The 20,084-nt window shown below is 35.3% G+C and overlaps 2 protein-coding genes across 3 annotated transcripts in view; both read right to left on the reverse strand.

Moving 5' to 3' along the window:
• Positions 1-3,453, reverse strand: part of LOC128557672 (low-density lipoprotein receptor-related protein 6-like) — a 33,439-nt gene extending 29,986 nt beyond the window's left edge. The window contains exon 1 of the mRNA XM_053545583.1: positions 2,999-3,453. Coding sequence (XP_053401558.1) covers positions 2,999-3,065 — 67 coding nt within the window. The 5' untranslated portion in view covers positions 3,066-3,453. The remainder of the gene's footprint in view (positions 1-2,998) is intronic.
• An 11,540-nt stretch (positions 3,454-14,993) lies between these two features.
• Positions 14,994-19,409, reverse strand: LOC128558118 (uncharacterized). 2 transcript variants are annotated; one of them, XM_053546966.1, is made up of 4 exons: positions 19,319-19,409; positions 17,437-18,350; positions 16,069-16,232; positions 14,994-15,550 (listed from the first exon to the last, which is right to left on the reverse strand). In XM_053546966.1, the coding sequence occupies exons 2-4, from the start codon at positions 18,335-18,337 to the stop codon at positions 15,224-15,226; spliced, it is 1,392 nt and encodes a 463-aa protein (XP_053402941.1). In that variant the 5' UTR covers positions 18,338-18,350; positions 19,319-19,409; the 3' UTR covers positions 14,994-15,223. The 2 variants fall into 2 exon arrangements, with proteins under 2 accessions (XP_053402941.1, XP_053402942.1); XM_053546967.1 differs by lacking the exon at positions 19,319-19,409 and adding an exon at positions 18,785-18,804.
• Between the last annotated feature and the right edge of the window lie 675 nt (positions 19,410-20,084).

The raw sequence follows: 20,084 nt of genomic DNA on the forward strand, positions 1-20,084 counted from the left end.
GTCAGGATCCATACTGCTCTAATTGCAATAGGGTTTGAAAGACTGCGCGGATGCGCAGGCTGGTCTGGATCCATGCTGGTCGCAAATGCACTATGTTGGTTTTCTCATGGAGCGGCTCATATCTTTTGAACTCATGCACAGGGTGGTATGATCTTAACTGTATTTCATATTTATTTTTGTCACATTGTTTTGATTGGTTCCATTCTTTTTAACGACTCGTACTGTCGTTATTTGTCTAAGGGGCTGCCACAATTTTTGTTACGAACATAAATATGTGTATCGTCTAAATGGACGTTTTAACATAAAATTAAAACGACTTATGGAACTTTAAGTTATATATCTCTGAAACGCCAAAGTGCACGTGCAACATGTAACAATGAGACTTATGCAGTCAATAATTGCCAGCCTATAGTTTTTGGAATGCTTCACCAATGGGGTCAAACCATTAAAATTAAATTGCAATTTCTGGAATGTAAATATTAGCAGTCATATTGTTGTTACGTATGTAAAATTAAGTCCGAGAGGACATAACGCAACATACATATTCTACATACGTTTCAATTGTTGTACATATAAAAATGTAGATAAAACATTTGATTTTATATGATAGTGTTAATTGTTATCGTATTTGTATCTGCTTATTTTGATAAAGTCAATGGCATCTTAGGAATTTATTGGTTCTTGTAAAGCATGCCATCCAATCATTTAATAACAGCCATTTACGTACAAACATTGTAATACCGGAATTACCTTGAGGCTATTGTAATTTGTAAACACATGCATTCTTAAATGACCTACTGATAGCCTTAAGCTTAAGAAAAAACAAATAGCAAAAATTGCTGATAGCGAGTGCACGCTTCTGTTTCGCATTAGCATATATTTGACGAACGAGTTAATTAGGGTTTTAATGCGTTTAATCATAATGTATTTAAGTTTTAAACTCTTCTGCTAGTAAATATCATGACACTGAAATAAATGTATTGTGTGTGTGTTCGTGTGTTTACATGTGTGTGCGTGCGCGTACGTGTGCTGTATGAAAATCAACATTTTTTTATAAGTAAGGGACGTTTGAATTGACATTGACAATCAACCCTTCGCAACAGAGTAAGACAGATAACGAAAGAATGAGTGTTGCCTAATGATAGCTTCAACAGTACTAAATAGGTAATCAAGCAGCACTTCCGGCGTGTGGGATAATTTTGGAAAGAAAAAAATCTTTTTTCCAGTTTAAGTGGCATTTTCATGTTTTATGTAAGCCAGTTCCTGTTTTTATTTCATTGTGTACATATATACACTTGACATTTTGGTAGCATTTTAAGTAGATTTTTTTTGCATTTATAGAAATGTAAACAAACCTTATTACTCATGTGTTTATACCCACATTTTAGCTATCAGTTTGGAAGATATTCCATTGTATTCACCTGCCAGACACAAAATCTCTCTTACAAGAAACATGACCCCTACTTTTCATGGTGGTTTATAGGTATGTCAGAACATAAGGCTAGTAATCCTTTTTTAAATGGACCTGGCTATGTGTTACAGCTCTCAGAAGATTGCTAATCATAACTTTATCATGACATCACCGTACATCAGGGGTTCTAACTGACCAATCAGTGAGCTGCATTTTCGAGTACCAGTACTACCTGCCAGTTTCCACTTGGGTATAATGAAGTATATTTACAATGAACATATAGTGACTTTAGAATTAAATATACACTAATTTAGAAATCAAATTAAGATTTTTCACTGCATATGCTCGAGATGATGCTACAAACAACAAAACTTTGAAGTTTCATTTAAATATTATATGGATTTAATACCATTTTATTAGTTTAAATGTTGAGACTTTACACTGGGAGTCTATGATAAAGTCCGAGTAAAATCATTACCCCCAGTGAAATTAGTATCATTCCGCAATGTTTTGAACATGTAGCAAATTTATGTACTCCTGTACAGCCTTAGAAGGGCATGATGACTGTTGCATATTTATATAGTTGTACAATTATGCTTGCATGATAATAGTTGCATACTGATATTTGCATGATATACGTGTATATCAATCGTTACATAATTATAGTTGCCTAAAACATATGCCAATTTGCATTATGGCAGTTGTATAATAATTGTTGCACAAAAACATAAATATCATTTTGTACTAGGCATTTTGATAGTCGCATGAAGAATTATTGTATTTGCATCAGCTATTATAATATTCGTTTTTTGTTTTGCTAAAGGTAAAATGATACTTGCATATTTCATAATTCTTTGCACAAGACAAATTGATATACGCGAATCAATCATAATGATTTAGAAATTAAACGTATAGTTATGTGCATGCTGACTACATTTCAACAGAATTCGAACTTTGAACTTTGTGACCAGTGAACAAATTTGAAGCACTGAATATTTTCAATGAAATTGATACTGTATAAACATGTCACATAAAATGTACTGGGTTCAGAAATAAACCATTTATCATGTACCTTTTACAAAAGCTCTGTAAGTTTCATGAAAAAGTAGCTCACCAAATCCACCCCCTGCACTTCTGTGATTATGATATTTGTAACATTAAACACAAATAATTTTGTCGGTACACCGAAGAATCGAATACATTTAGAAGACATTAATAGACACTAGATAGTTAAACTAATATAAGTTTCCTATCAAAGTTGGCTGATTTTACCGAGAAATAGAGCACATTTATTGGAAAGCTTGTCGGTCAATAACTAAAACTACTGCCTGAGGTCCGAAGGAGACTGGGTCAATAAATCTGGCTAGAGACCGGACAGCCATTCAATAAGATTTTATCACATGACATCAAAAATGAATTGTCTCAGTTTCATATCTAATTTTTGACTTAGTTTCCCAGTAAAAATGTTTTGAATCTAGAGAGGTCATATAGTACAAAATGTGGAACGGTGACTTATATAGGGAGTCATGTGATAACTTTGGTCTATGGGTCAGTTTTTTTTTTCAAGAGACAATAAGAAAAACTTACCATTTTCGGCGTATGCATACGTCATAAAACATGTTGTAAATACTCCAAACGCCACTCCTATTAACATCTTAATTTTAATTACAGAAATAAATCCAAAGAAAAAATTGTATATTTCTCTTCGATTAAAATTTATATACTATTTTTCAAGAAATTCAAGTGACACATTCCTTTTATAAAATTAGCACGCATGTACGCTGATGCAGCTATTGGTATCGAATGATGTACCTATCAATAAACACCAAACAATAAAACAGACGAATTTAATCAATAGGTTAAATCTTTCGTATAAATGAGATGTCACCCTTAAGGCCCTTTTATGGCTTTTGTAACAACACGCTCTGCCGAAGCCATTCACCCAAAACCGCGATATGTGTAATTTACATTAAATATGTAAAAATATATAAATATAACACACTTTCATTCAGGTGTATAAATCCCGCATGATAACACAAACGATAAATAATAAAGCAGATTGTTTTTCAGCATGTTTTATGATTAATTTTTACTTTTATTCTTTGATAGAAAATGAGCATATAATCAGCAGATCAAATATACAACACATCTCGCAAGTTTTTTTTTTGCCTAAGTTTGGTATTTATGACTGTGCAAAGAGCGGGCAAATTGAACCAGCGTTACGAAACCAAAAGTCGTGATTTCGATCCCCAAGTTACTCAAACTAAAATTATTTACATTGGGTAAAGAGTTCCCATGAGTTCTTTACACCAGGCACGATGCGCACCGGACATGTTTCTGGAACGTTAGGGTATTTATTATTTCAATAACATTGAGACATTTCTTTCTTAACACGCGACAGTACCAAAAATTATTTTTTTTTGGCTGGGATAATTTAACAGACGAAGTCAACGCTATAATTTTTCGTCAAGTACATAATTATATAAAGCAAAAGAAACAATTTAGCAATGACTAATATTTTAAGTCATAAGTAGCTGTCGTTTACAAGTTATATTACATATCAACATTGTTGTATCTGGGGCGTGGAGAGCGGACAAAACATAGATTTCCTTTTTTTTTTTTTAAAAAAATAAAATAAATTTGATATTTTGATTTATAAATTGAAAACATTTACTTAGTATGTATTTATCTTGAACCCAACTTTGATCATTTTGTTACATTACTTATTTCAGGGGAGGGCCGTCATAAATGTTGGAAAAAACTTGTTGTCCAACCCTTTTGCTTTTTTACTTAAATCAGCTTCGTCATATGTGTGTTTATCTATATGTGTTATATGTACAATGTATTGAATGTTCTAGATTTATATTAGCAATAAAATATGATTAAATCAATCAAAAACATTTGCAGAGCTAAAATGTAACAAAAAAAGGCATTCTAGATCCTAAAATTGACCAAAATAGGATCACCTGGTCGAAAATTGGGACTAAAGTCTAAAATACAAGAAAGTTAAGAATGTTTATTAAAGTATTTTCATTTCCTTTTAAGAGTTTGGCAAGAGAAGAAAAACAAAACATGTATAAACGAAAATGAAAAGGTCTCCCGAGTAATGTCCCTTCGCTGAAGACTAATTAAATAACGTGTATTCGTATTCAATATGGCATACCAGATAGAATGTACCATAGGTGCAATCGTCGTAAATTTCCTACTTTATTTTATACTTCAGTACGATCTATATGCATTTTTCTCTTCAAATGATGTGAATGTCACTGTCCAAGAATCCCGAAAACCAGCGAAAATGTTTTTTTTGTTTGTTTGTGTTGGGTTTAACGCCGTTTTTCAACAGTATTTCAGTCATGTAACGGTGGGCAGTTAACCTAACCAGTGTTCCTGGATTCTGTACCAGTACAAACCTGTTCTCCGCAAGTAGCTGCCAACTTTCCCACATGAATTATCAGAGGTGGAGGACTAATGATTGCAGACACAATGTCGTTTATCAAATAGTCACGGAGAACATACGAAAATGTAGAAAATATGTCTCACTGCAGTGAAAATATAGAAAGCCTGTTCCACTGCAGTGAAGAATAAAACCAATGAAAATAATGCAAATACATTTCACCAATATTTCACTAGAAAGGAGGTTATTTAACAGTGTTGAGAACAATACTGAATTCTATTTCACACCTATATGTCTTTAACCAATTGGAAGCTTTTCTTTCTATCACGTGACACTACAGTAGAAACCAGTATTGTACTGTGTGATTTAGAATGCATTCACATTTTCTTAAGACCGAAATCTACAATCCACAAACTCTATATTTTTTTCATATTGGACTCCAGTTCCAAAAATCCATATTGGACGGGACAACTCTTCCGACTTTTTATAAGGAGACATTTGGAATTACTTCCCTTGTATATAGCAACAGCAGTATTTAAAAAAAAAATGCGATAACTTTCTTATTTTGGAACGAAACATTTGTTAGAATGCTCAAATTATCATGGTTTCGGTTCAAAATTTCACGAAAAGTTGTTTTCGAATTTTTTGGCACTTAGAGAAAATGTATAGATCTATATCTATGTGTTATCAGAGAAGAACGTATTTAAATTGTTTGCGAATTAAAATGTGTGAATTTTTTTTTCTATATCTATCTTTTGATGACGTGATACTAAGAGACATTTTCAAGAAACTTGAAGCAAAAACAAAAATATCAAGGTAACCGCCCGTGCCTGAAATAATGCACGGCGGTACGCATAGGATCTTCCTCCGCAATTAAAACTGAAAAATATCGCCTTATAACCTTAACTGTAATATTCCAAAAAAGAAATAGAACCCATGACCAATTAATAACTCTAAGATGCCTTAATTTCGAGATAAGACATCGGGCAGTCGAGATAATATGTCGAGTGCTCGAGATATTTTTTTTTTGACAAGTCATAGTTCTAGATCGACTCTAGTAGAAATGAAACAAGTCCCGTTTACTAGCGGCCAATCAAGTGTGAGCAGTCTTTGTGAAATGTTCACATGACATATTGTTTTGCCAAACATATAGAAAAATAGCCTTGTCCCTGATATCCCGACTAGTGTTCAGTGCTGGGTGATTTACTTAAATTGGTACTGTTTCCAGCAGTATCGGCCTAGACTGAAAGTAGGGGAGGTAAATGCCGTTGGCTCGGCTGGGCATAAGTTGTTCCATCCATTCCAGGTGGGGACTTTCGTCGACTACCCACGTTAAACAAGAAAAAAGTTTTTCATCCGACACGTCGGAAGTGCTGCTTGATTACCTATTTAGTACTGTTGAACCTATCATTAGGCAACACTCATTCTTTCGTTATCTGTCTTACTCTGCTACGAAGGGTTGATTGTCAATATCAATTCAAACGTCTCTTACTTATAAAAAAATGTTGATCTTCATTCGGCACACGTACGTACGCGCACGCACACACACGTAAACACGTGTAAACACGCGTAAACACATACAAGCACGCACGCACAATACATTTATTTCAGTGTCATGATACTTACTAGCAGATGAGTTTAAAACTTAAACTCTTTATTAGTAAATGCATGAAAAACCTTATTAACTCGTTTGTCAGATATATGCGTATGAATCACAGAAGCGTGCACTCGCTATCAGCAATTTTTATTATTTGTTTTTTTCTTACTACTGTTTGCAGATCAAATTGCCCTTTCGCCTTTTCTTAAATCGAGAGACTTGTACCTTTACGTCACACAAGCAGCGATGCTGAAGCTATTTTTGGATCTCGTCTATACAGGTAACTCCGCCTTTCCAATACGAGTAAAAATACTGAATGAACTTGTTTACTTAGGCTGTATCACTGAGAAATGATGATTTAAATCCTCATAAATACTGTTGGAGGATTGTAACAGATGCACCAGATCTAATCATCATTAAGAATTTAAATTAATCCTGCCACAATGCACACTACATTTAGGTAGCGTGGATGTGAAAGAACACCCTCCTCTTACACATTACAGGCCTTTTTCAACCTAAATTTCAGTACCTTTTCTTTTAAATAATATATCTCGTGAGAAGTTTTCACTATAATTACAAAACGTGCCAGTTGTTGGATTCGCTCATCATTGATTGAAGGGCATGAGTTCGAATCTCGGAACCGACCATGCCTCTTTAGTTGAAAAAAGTCGCGTCGTAGTCTAACTAATTTGACGCGATCCTAGGAAACAGTTACGAGTTATTTTCTCCACTCGAAAGAAATTGTCATCGCTAGATTTGGGTTTAAATGCTGATTTTGTTTAAGTATTCGATAAATTAACATTACACATAAAGTGCAAGCAATAAAACCAATAACTTTACATGCCGGTGTGCTGTTATTTATCCTCAATTATTTTGGTGCTTTTGGAGTGGCTGTCACAAATATAAAACAAACTAAAAATCGAATTATTTTGAATTATATGAGTCTATAACTGGTTCCTCCATGAATGGAGACAAGGCTAATCAACTGCCAGTATTTTAATAACTGAAATAGTGTTTTAACGACTTCATATAAATAGATCGAGATCTAGTAGATAAATTCACATGTAGGCCTACAGTATCACGAGCGCGCGCTTTGTGTGACGTCAAGATAAAGAAAAAGGTTTCACGACAAGGTGAATGAATAATTTATTGCGGATGAGGCGGAGTTAACCTGTCAGGGTTACTCCAAAAATAGCTTCAGCTTCACAGTTTTTGTGACGTAAACATGCAACTCTATCGATTTGAAAAACGTTGAAAAGGCAATTTGATCTGCAAACAGTAGTAAGCTTAAGGCTATCAGTAGGTCATTTAAGAATGCATGTGTTTACAAATTACAATAGCCTCAAGGTAATTCCGGTATTACAATGTTTGTACGTAAATGGCTGTTATTAAATGATCGGATTGCATGCTTTACAAGAACCAATAAATTCCTAAGATGCCATTGATTTTATCAAAATAAGTAGTAGATACAAATACAATAACAGTGTCATCATATAAAATCAAATGTTTTATCTACATTTTTTTATATGTACAACAATTGAAACTTATGTAGAAAATGCATGTTGCGTTATGTCCCCTCGGACTTAATTTTACATACGTAACAACAATAAGACTGCTAATATTTACATTCCAGAACTTGCAATTTAATTTTAATGGTTTGACGCCATTGGTGAAGCATTCCAAAAACTATAGGCTGGCAATTATTGACTACATTCGTCTCATTGTCACACGTTTCACGTGCATTTTGGCGTTTCAGAGATATATAACTTAAGTTTAATAATATTTTATTGCAACTATTACAAACATGAATGAAAACATTACATATGTATACATATATATAGTGCAAATGGGTCGGTCTACAAGTTTTAACAACATTATATAGCGACAGCCCTCCCCAAAACGTCACAATTTCACATATATATCTGTTCCGATACTTGTCTTGCAATTATTGCATGGTAGATATATTACAGCGTAGAAAATGTATAACTACGTAATGACACACAAAAATACAAGATAAATTAATTTTGAAAATGAGCGTAGGAAAAGAAAAAAAGAGAGGATAAGACTGTCTGGATTTTACAAGAAATAGACATATTTATGTTCATAACAAAAAAATGTGGCAGCCCCCTTAAACAAATAACGGCAATAGTTTCATTTTTTATTCTCATTTATATACATACATCATATAAAGCAATATAACACATTGACAAATATCACATGTATATATATATAACCGCTCAAATTTTGAGGTATATGAGATTAAGGTAGTTCTGTACGTTTGGATTGAATTTTTTTCTACAATGTAGAATTTGATTAAACTCTGATTTTTCAAAACTTCAGAATTTACCTAGAAAATTCAGCAAATAAAAAAGATAGGGTCGTGTGCTTGATTTTTTGCTAGGCTGATTTGAAAAATTTTGACCTCACGCAATACTTCATAATGGGAGTCTATGGGAAAACTTTCATAACATTTTCGCGAATAGAATTTTTTCTACAATGTAGATTTTGATGAAACTTCTCACAGTTGTAAATAAACATATGACCTATAATTTGGTGAAATAAAATGTGTAGGTCCGTGTGCTAATTTTTGAGATATTTGACCATGATTAAAGGGAACCGGACATTTCACGTTAATTTTAAGACATTATTTTGAATTTTTTAACGTGCCATATGTTTTAATATCATATATTATGAATTTAGAAATATAGCAACAGTGCCATTGAAACAAATTTACTCACAGGTTTTGATTAATTCATAAACTGATTTTCATTTCCGTACGCCGAATCCAGGCTTTATTCTACGTTTTCTGGATAAACGACGTTACGCCATCACTTCCGGTTTTTCAAACGTGCAGAACTACCTTAATATTTCTTTCAGTCAACCAGAGAAAAGAGAATGTCATTAAGGGTCCACTACATAAATGTTAGTCAACCAGAAAAAAAGAGATTGTCATTACAGGTCCACTACATAAATGTCAGTCAACCAGAAAAAAAGAGAATGTCATTAAGGGTCCACTACATAAATGTCAGTAAACCAGAAAGAGAGAATGTCATTATGGGTCCACTACATCAATGTCAATAAACCAGAAAAAAAGATTGTCATTACAGGTTCACTACATAAATGTCAGTAAACCAGAAAAAAGAGAATGTCATTACGGGTCCACAACATAAATGTCAATAAACCAGAAAAAAGAGACTGTCATTACGGGTCCACTACATAAATGTCAGTCAACCAGAAAAAAGAGAATGTTATTAAGGGTCCACTACATAAATGTCAGTCAACCAGAAAAAAGAGATTGTCATTAAGGGTCCACTACATAAATGTCAGTCAACCAGAAAAAAGAGAATGTCATTACGGGTCCACTACATAAATGTCAGTCAACCGGAAAAAAGAGATTGTCATTAAGGGTCCACTACATAAATGCCAGACAACCGGAAAAAAGAGAATGTCATTACGGGTCCACTACATAAATGTCAGCCAACCAGAAAAAAAAAGAGAATGTCATTAAGGGTCCACTACATAAAAGTCAGTCAACCAGACAAAAGAGAATATCGTTAAGGTTCCACTACCTAAATGTCAATTAACCAGAAAAAAGACAATGAACAATAGTGTCTATTTCATTATTTTTTTTCAGTGTAGCCAAATTTTTACAGCATGAACTTACTGATGTTGGGAAAAACGTACATGAAGCTTCGCGATGCTGAGATGGCAGTCACCTACTTTGTAAGGTGTAAAGAATATCCAGTTGAAACACCAGATGACCAAAAAGTAAGAAAATGGAGGTTAAGATTTCAATATGTGTATGGAAGGTGTAGAGATCACTTGAGCCGCGCCATGGGAAAACCAACATAGTGGCTTTGCGACCAGCATGGATCCAGACCAGCCTGCGCATCCGCGCAGTCTGGTCAGGATCCATGCTGTTCGCTAACAGTTTCTCAATTGCAATAGGCATTGACAGCGAACAGCATGGATCCTGACCAGACTGCGCAGATGCGCAGGCTGGTCTGGATCCATGCTGGTCGCAAACCCACTATGTTGGTTTTGTCATGGGGCGGCTCACTTGAGATTTAGTAAATATCTGTTTCCAATTGTCCGATAGATGAATCAGCGACCTTGAGACTGAAAACGATAATTGAAGAGCGTTTTGCACATGGACCTCAAACTTGGTTGGCAGATGATAGGGATTATCAGTTTTGAGGCCAATCAATCAAAGATCATTGTAACCTCAACCTTGATCTGGAAATTTGCTTCCATCTATAACTGAAGAACCCTAGAGTTTGTGTCAAAGCCTGCCTGTCTGTCTGTCGACCAATGGTTTCCTATTGATAACTAAAGAATGAATGCTTTTGTTTGCAGGTGTCAAACTTCATATACACTATTTGAAATTCCACCAAACTTCACAGAAGTGATCAGTTCCAAGCCTAGTTGTGTTTTTTATTGGAATGATGCGGGTTGGTAATTTAAACCGGAGTAAAGTACGTTATGGCCCTTGATTTATGGTGGGAGACATGCTTTTTTTGTGAGAAACATACTCTCGTTTAGAGCTTAAAATGAATTATTTCTACAGTTGTTTGATATACTGTGAATGTAATCATTGAGTGTCAATGCATTATAACATTGGCTTTGTGTTGTCTTTGTTATCAGATTTTAAGCAGTAGTTTAGACCGTTATAAACAACATAAAATGATTATATTTTCAGAAATGAATTAAAACAACCTTTTAAGGTGAGCTATTGCAATGGTACTGTATCAAGCATCTGTCCTCTGGTATAAGCTTTTTCCTTCAAAAGGCTTCTTCACATGAACCGCATGATGAGTCCACACCACACTGGGCAGAATCATCCTAGTACCTCTGTCAATTTTAGAGAAGTGGTTCTGCTAGGGCCCTTTTAGCGGCCACTATAGTGCTCAAAATATATCAACTTTTAAACAACTTCCTGTCATAAACCACTTTATAGCTGTTCACCAAACTTTGTCTATAGCATCTTTGTATGGTCCTCTCTCACACTATTGCAAATGGTTCCACTTTGCCCCCTTTTAGGGGCCACAGAAGCTAAAAAAACAGTAAAACTGTAAAATTACTTCTCATGAACCACTTGATAGATCATCTGCAACCTTGGTGATAGCATCATTGCACGGTCCTCTGAGATGTATTCCCCCTTTTAGGGGATATAAGTAAAAAACGTTTAAACAGCATCTCCTTATGAACCACTTGAGTGATCTTCACTTTGTAAACTTGGTGGTCTGTAGGATCCTGATATGATCCTCTTATCAAGCCCGCCCGCTTAGCTTAGTAGGCAGAGCGTTGGTCTAAGGATCGCGGGGTCGCAAGTTCGATCCCCGGGCGGGGCGTATGTTTTCCGTGACGATTTGATAAAAGACATTGTGTCTGAAATCATTCGTCCTCCACCTCTGATAATTCATGTGGGGAAGTTGGCAGTTACTTGCGGAGATCAGGTTTGTACTGGTACAGAATCCAGGAACACTGGTTCGGTTAACTGCCCGCTGTTTAATGACTGAAATACTGTTGAAAAACGGCGTCAAACCAAAAAAAAAAACAACAAAAAACATGATCCTCTATCAGATTAGTTAAAATGGTTCCACTGATACATTCAGAGGACACCAGAGGTGAAATTTAGAATAGCTTAATTTGACTGCTTCTCATGAACCAGTGGATGGATCTTCACCATACTTGGTCTGTAGCATCTTTGTGTTAAATTGTCTTTTCTGAACATTATTCAAATAGTTTTGCTTGCTCCTAGTAGGGGCTTCTAGAGCTAAAAATAGAGCTAAAATAGAAAACATCCCTGAAGTGATTGCTTGTCATGAACTAGCAGGTTGAAAATCATCGAAATTAGTCTACTGCACCCTTATAAGGTCCTCTCATATTTATTCAAAGGGTTCTGCTTGGCCCCTTTTAGGAGACACTAAAGCTAGAAATAGAAAAACTTTTCAACCACTTGACAGATTACTAAGTATCACTGAAAATTTCATGTCGCATGTGTGTATGGACCTCTCTCTCAAATTTGTTAAGTGGTTTTGCATTTCTCTTTGTAGTGACTGCTTAAGCTTAAAATAGAAAAAAAAACAACCTTTTAAACATTTTCCTCTCATGAACCGGTGTTGGATCTTCACAAAACATGGTTTGTAGCATCCTAGTAAGATCCTCCAAGGTTGCGGTACAAGACTTATTCAACAAAAAAAAAAAAAAAAAAAAAAAAAAAAAAAAACCCAAAACATTTTACCGTAAATGATAATAATCAAATTTTTTTGTAAGATCGAAGAAATTTATTGTAAATCACAATCGATCGATATTATCTTCCTTTGAGAGGTATTCTATCTGCAAGCGTCTAGAAATCTGAGGCATGTTAGCGCACACTATTTAACTCAAAATTCTGCTATAATTCATTTCAGTGTAGGGACACTTAAACTAATATCGAATTTATACACTTTACAACCATACATTTAAAAATGGAACTGAATATAAGTTATTGTTTTCCAGATTATATAATATAAAGATATCAAAATCGGCGATAATCCACAAATTTTAAAATAATTCAACTCGGAGCACATACCTACCTATCTCTTTATTTAGATATAGACAGAACTTAACTTTTTTTCAAAGAAAGAAACACATAAAATATAGAAATTGATTTCTAAGTCCTTCGAATAACCATAAATTACTTAAGTTTACAAATGTGAATGTGAATTTGACGAGTTTTGTTTATACCAATAACGGAATATTTGATATTTATTTTAAAGCTATGTTTGCAAACAATGACAACTCTTGTAACAGGCAAGTATTTACAATCAAATATAATATATCTATTAGTTTACTTGCATTGCATTTAAACAATAGCGTGGAAAATGAAAACGGTTTTATACACAATGTCATATTTTTCTCACAACAAAGACACTTAAACTGATTCAGATGTTTTTTCCCGTTTATTTATGGTAACATATTAACTTGTAACAGTCCGATGATAAAATGAAGTATCACTGAGTATTTTATAGTGAACCTACTACAGTTTTGCTCGTATCAAAATGTCACATTATCCATGACATGTAGAATAAGTAAACTTTTTCCGACCGCAGGCCGGTATTGACTTCATGTTTACTTCCTGTTTATATCTGGGGCGAAGGTCATTTAATAGCTGATTTAAACTGTACATTTTGATTGGTGGATGAAACATTCCACAGGTTTCCGAATGGAATATATAATATTTTCTTAAGAAGTGTGCAGGTGCTCTGAACTGTATTGTTAGATAGTATAATCCGTTGCAAGTCTCCTGTGAAAATAGCTTGTAAAACGTCATACCCTTGCGCATAGTTCGACTCTGTCACTTTGATACGTAGTGAACTCCCGTAAACGATGTACAGTCAACTTGTCCCCTAGTCAACGTCGTCTCCCAAATTTGGGTCATTTCGTATCCCCTGACGATTTCAAAAATGGTCATCCTCCCTCCCCCTCAACACACACACTTTTCGACCCCTCCTTTTTAGTCCGTATTTTTGTATAAAAGTGCAAAGTGCATGCACGTTTCGTAGCTTAAAGTGTGCATTGACTAATGCGGTCGTATATCTTTTTTAAAGATACTTCTTGTTTTAAGGTGTAATTATATTGAATTGTATTACCTGTCCTTATTCATTAGATTTTATAAGTTCTACTACTTCACACAGACCCGCAACCATAGTGTAAATCCAATTTTATAGGTGCTTTGATATACATGGGGGCCATAATGGCCTTAAACCGCTCATCCGAAATTGACTATTTGACACACTAAATCATGAATTGAAGCAGCTGTGTTTAGTAGGTCAAGTGCCATATTTGAACAAATTCGAGAGGCCCTTACAAGGTTGCTACGGATCAAATTGAACGAAGAACCAACGGAAAAAGTCATTTAGAGGTGTTTCTAATTTTAGCAAATATGCCCCTTTAAAGGAGCAATGTGCCCCTATTTGAAGAAATTTTACAAAGGACTTTATAAAAATGCTTCAGACCAAGTTTGATGAAGATCCACCAAGTACTTTATGAGAGGAAGATTTTTAAAGATTCTTCTATTTTATCTTTAGTGGCCCAAAATGTAGTTCATTTGAACAAAATGAAAAAAGACCCTTACAGTGATGCTACAGACCAAGACTGATAAAGATCCATCGAACAGTTAATGAGCAGACGTTGTTAAACGTTTTGCTATTTAAGATCTAAGGCCCTGCATCAAGTTAAATGAATTTAATAGAAGATCTTGCAGTGATGCTACAGACCATGTTTGATGAATATCCATCAAGCGGATCATGAAAAGAAGTCGTTTGAGGGTTTTTCTATTTTTGAATCGTTTAGCCCCTACAAGGGGCCAGACGCCCCTCTCGTAACAAGTTGGGGAGAAAACCCGTCAATGGGGCAACAGACCAAGTTTAATGAAGATCCATCAAGCGATTCATGAAAAGATATCGTTTAAAGTTTTTTTTTTCTATTTTTAGCTCTGTCATCCGCTTAAAGGGACCAAGTGCCCCAATATGAACAACTTTGAAAGAGAACATTACCAGGATGCCACAGACCAAGTTCGTGAAGTGACCCGTAGTTTCAGAGATGTTTATTATGTAAATTGTGGACGACGGATGATAAACAACGGACGGGGCATCCATCTATACAGAATAGCTCGATCAGCCTCAAAGTCCGGTTCAGATGAGCTAAAACGAAGTATAACTAGAGCGAATACAAATTAATCATTTGGACTATGCAAGATTTGCGTAAGCTTAAAATGAGACTGTCACATCTGTACGGTGCTAAACGTTCATTTTGTAGGTGTTGGCGATTTGTATATTCATGCCAGATGAATACCTTCTCGGACTGCAAGCATGTGATGATTAAAGTTTTCATCAAGAGCGTGGGTTCCGTGGTGAAAATATGTATTGTATAGCTTTAATGTTGTAACACTCTTTACAATTTCGGATCTTGTAGCATTCTTTGAAACCAATCGGCATTCCTGCAGCTTTGTAATAAAGGGAGCGGCGCTTTGCTTGAGGTCTTCGACTCTCGTTGGAAAATGGTCTAAGCCCGGGTTTCCTGAAAGTTCGGCCTTTTCTACAACCCTTCGATACTTTTTGAAAGACGAATGTTGATAACCAATTCCTGCCATGATATAGAAGACCTTTAAATATAATAATAAAGACAGTCAGTATAATAAGCTTATTCTAACTACAGCTACTAATACTATAGTCTCAATCATTGACTCTTATTAAATCCCCTGACGGTCTACCCACAGGCTGTTACATATATTCATAGGAAAGAGTTATATAATATTCAAAGATGAGAATAAGGTTAAAGAGTAACTGGAGTCACCTCTGTTTAAAATAGAAATGGTATTCATGCTTCAAATACGCCTCAGCAATGGGGTAACGAGACACACTTGTTAAGACAGGCAAGTATTAAATAATGATATCATGTTTTGAAACTGTTAAAATTATATCTCGTTGCTATGTTCTAACATAATGTTATCACGTATTGTGCATGTTAAAAAATCCTTTTGTTCAAACAACAACAACCCCCTCACCCCCCCCCCCCCCCCCCCCCCCCCCCCAAAAAAAAAAAAACAAAAAAAAAACAACAAAACGGAATACAAGAAATGAGTTACTTTTTGATAAAACTACTCGTGATAGAACGTGTTACCATTGTTCCAATGAGATGCGGCCACGAAAACCAAGCTACAGCCACTGAGAGTAAGGGGAAGCACAGCAGGGCTGCTACAATGTAAAGTCTTCCTCTCCAAGTTCTCTCTGACGTCTGGTATTTCTTGCAGAAAAATGCATGCATAGATTCCCAATGGTGCAAACCTAGTAATAAATAATTCCACGTTTTAGTGCTCGTTGTGAAAATAGGATCATGGGGGATTCATGGCTTAAACATTATGCTGTGTTCTCGGAATTCCGTGGCTCTTAATTGCCAAAATTGCGTATGCGCGTTTGATGTTAGGTATTCCCATGTTGTTTTTAACCAAAAGTAGCTGCAACCTTTTATTAAAAACATGCTAAGTCAAAAAATCAACAAAATATGACAGACAATGAAAAATCTCACCTCATGTATAGTGACCTACATTGGTCTGGAACAGCTGGCAGCTTCTCGTTGAATCCATGGCTCTGATTGGCTAATTGATGGTCGCTATGGTGAAGGGTACCTTGACAAATTACACTGCTCAGTATTTAGTTAGGGGACTGTTTAATGTGTTGCTACAAATTTGTCACAATCGGTTTGCATGTTTGTATTTTAATAAAAGTTTTTGCATGCCACCCTCTTTTTCTTTAGCACTGCAAATTTTTTTTTTCACATTTCCATATTTTTAAGTAAATAAGCTATACTTACCTGTTTATTGCGCATTTTTGGATGCTCACAAATCTTTGTTTACTTTTTCGAGAAACTTGCATGGACTTCGGATGCGCGGCAGCGGCACAAGCGTAATTTTGAGAGCCACGGAATGAACGAGAAACCACGGAATATCAACAACTTTTTAATAAATTCGTTTGCTTTCTCGTATATATTTTCACAAGGAATACATTAGTAATTCAACTTGCCAATAACTGTACATAAGTAAACTGCACAAATGAAACAAATCTACAGGTTATCTTTTTTTCTTTCAAATAAGGATGAATGTTTTTACCAAGATAACTATATGTTTGTAAAAATCACTTTACAAGATACAAGCAGACATTTATTACTTGTGCCACTTTAACATAATTTTAAATTTCTCATAACACACGCGGGATAAGCCCAGAATCGGCACTTTTCCCTTGAACTACGGATTCAGTGGTTACCCTTATCATGCTAGACACGACTGATTCTGCCTTTGCGGCCAGTGTATATCATGATCAGCCTGCACATCCATGCAGTTTGATCAAGATCCGCACTGTCCGCCATTCAGTCAGTATCTTTTTTGTAAGCACCCCTCTTAACAGTTAATGGCACCGTCCAAATTGAAAGATGGACAAGTCCATTATAGAAATTTAGCAGGGTAAGGGTTGTAACACTGAAAACATCACTTACCTGTGATATAAGGTGGCATTTGTGGAACAGCGAGGTGCGAAGAAGCTTGGATGAAGGATATAATGTAACTCCATAGAATTGGATTTGATGCAATGGTTGTCGGGTTGTACCATGAATTTCCTGGTGCTTTGTACACGGCATACCATAAGTTTCCAGTAATCCAGCAAACAAATATCACGACAGATGTTGCTAAACCCCATGTCTTACATTTCCTAATCAGGCCCATGATAAGATACATGATTACCAGAACAAGAAAGAGCGCAAAGCTGCCATTTATCTGCCAAGCACCATTACCAATCTTAACTCCAAAAAAGGAGAACTGTGCAAGGAAACACATGGACAGCATAACGTTGCAGGGAATGGTGAAAAAATGAACAAATTTCGGAATAAATCCTTGATGCGTTATGTCAAATGTATAAAGCTGGTACAACAGATCAAAGAAATCGCACTGGACTTTTGGAACAATCAACCACCAGTTGAGAAACTTCTGCCAGAAATTGTCACCGGGAATATTTCCACAACCAGGGCTTTCTTCTTGTTTTGCAATGTAACGAGGTTCTCGCTCAACATCAATCTTTCTCTGTAAAATCCTCGGGGCGGCTACCAAAGTCATTCCCCTATCTACAAGCGGTGCAAGATATGCATTTAGCAACTCGTCTATTCTCGGCGGAACGCTTTGCATTGAGAACAAGTTCAGTTGAATTTCAAACTCCATTTGTTCAGTTGCGATGGAAACATTACCTTTATAGAAAAGGTTTCCCAATGTTCCACGTGTGTCATTTATTACATTTCTTACATATGCTTCCACGTCTTCTTCAAAGTCTTTCATTTCAACATGGTCAGGACATTGTAAAACTTGAACATAGGTATGTTCTGTTGCAATATCACCCTGGATCTCCATTGTTTAGGCAAATCTGTGATACAAGAAACAAATGATTGATTACTACTTCATAACCTTTCTAAGCTATAAACCTTTAGTGATTAATGCGTGTCGAAGATGGAAATGAATGGCGGTTTTGCGTGACCGTAGCAAGTTCATTTGAAGAACACACATCAACAAAGTACTATTTTTCATTGCAAGGGTATTTATCAACATTAGGGGCCTTTACGGCAGATTGGTTAAGGTCGCTGACTTTGAGCCATTTGCCACTCACCGATGTTGGTTCGAGTTTAGAATAGCCATCCAACTTCACGATCAGTTGAAAAAGTCGCAATATGATCTTGATAATGTCGGTGTGATTCTAAATTCAACAGAATCTTATCAACGTTAAGAAAATGACATATAAATTTATATTGTTGCATTATATTATGATAATCATAAACGATGAGGTAATACAAAATAACTTACCTTCACAGCCGCAAAGTGAGGTTATACAAAAATATTCCGTCACAACCGCAAAGTGAGGTTCTACAAAATAACTTACCTTCACAGCCGTAAAGTGAGGTTATACAAAAATATTCCGTCACAACCGCAAAGTGAGGTTCTACAAAATAACTTACCTTCACAGCCGCAAAGTGAGGTTATACAAAAATATTCCGTCACAACCGCAAAGTGAGGTTCTACAAAAAAACTTACCTGCACAGCCGCAAAGTGAGGTTATACAAAAATATTCCGTCACAATCGCAAAGTGAGGTTCTACAAAATAACTTACCTTCACAGCCGCAAAGTGAGGTTATACAAAACTATTCCGTCACAACCGCAAAGTGAGATTCTACAAAAAAAAACTTACCTTCACAGCCGCAAAGTGAGGTTATACAAAAATATTCCGTCACAATCGCAAAGTGAGGTTCTACAAAATAACTTACCTTCACAGCCGCAAAGTGAGGTTATACAAAAATATTCCGTCACAACCGCAAAGTGAGGTTCTACAAAATAACTTACCTTCACAACCGCAAAATGAGCACAGTTTAATATCAATAAGAACAGATGTAATTATCTGAAACAGAATTGTTAATAGTGAGAATTTTAATCAAGGAACAGTCGGTTTTATATTAATTTTCACAACCAACCATCCATTTTTCGCTGAAGTAGATTATTTGTCTGATTTATATGAAACATACATTATATACACTGGCGCGTAACTTATGTTATTAGTATTACATAACTTTTTTGTTAAATATATCAGATTGCCTAAAACACTTTAAAGATTTCATTAAAATTAAATAATAAAATGATCCACACATTCTTACTCAACCATATATTCATATTTCATTTAAATTTCTTAATACCGACAATACTTTTTTAGAAATAAACAATAATTAAAAAAGCAGATGCACTTCTATCCAAAGATTGAATGCTTCTTATGTATCAGGTCTCCTAACTATTTGAAAAAAAATCATATGCTTGGATTCTAATTACATGCTTTCTGTGACGCAAGCCTGGAATACCTAGTCCTAAGCAATCCTAATAATTATATTGTAATAAAATCTTAAAAAGTAATTAACATATGATTTCGACACACACCTGTACCCCTCTCCCCAACTACTACGCGTCTGTATAACATTTTTTTCATCATCATTTTATATTCAGACGCAGACGCGTGTTTTTAAGCCATTGAGAGATACTTATTTTAAAAGCTAGCTAAGACAAGTTTTACTAAACTGCTTTTATATGGAACACCTAAACTGCCTTTGCGTGATAATTATTA

This window comes from Mercenaria mercenaria, chromosome 6 (genome assembly GCF_021730395.1).
Source record: "Mercenaria mercenaria strain notata chromosome 6, MADL_Memer_1, whole genome shotgun sequence".
NCBI classification, from domain to species: Eukaryota; Metazoa; Mollusca; class Bivalvia; order Venerida; family Veneridae; genus Mercenaria; species Mercenaria mercenaria.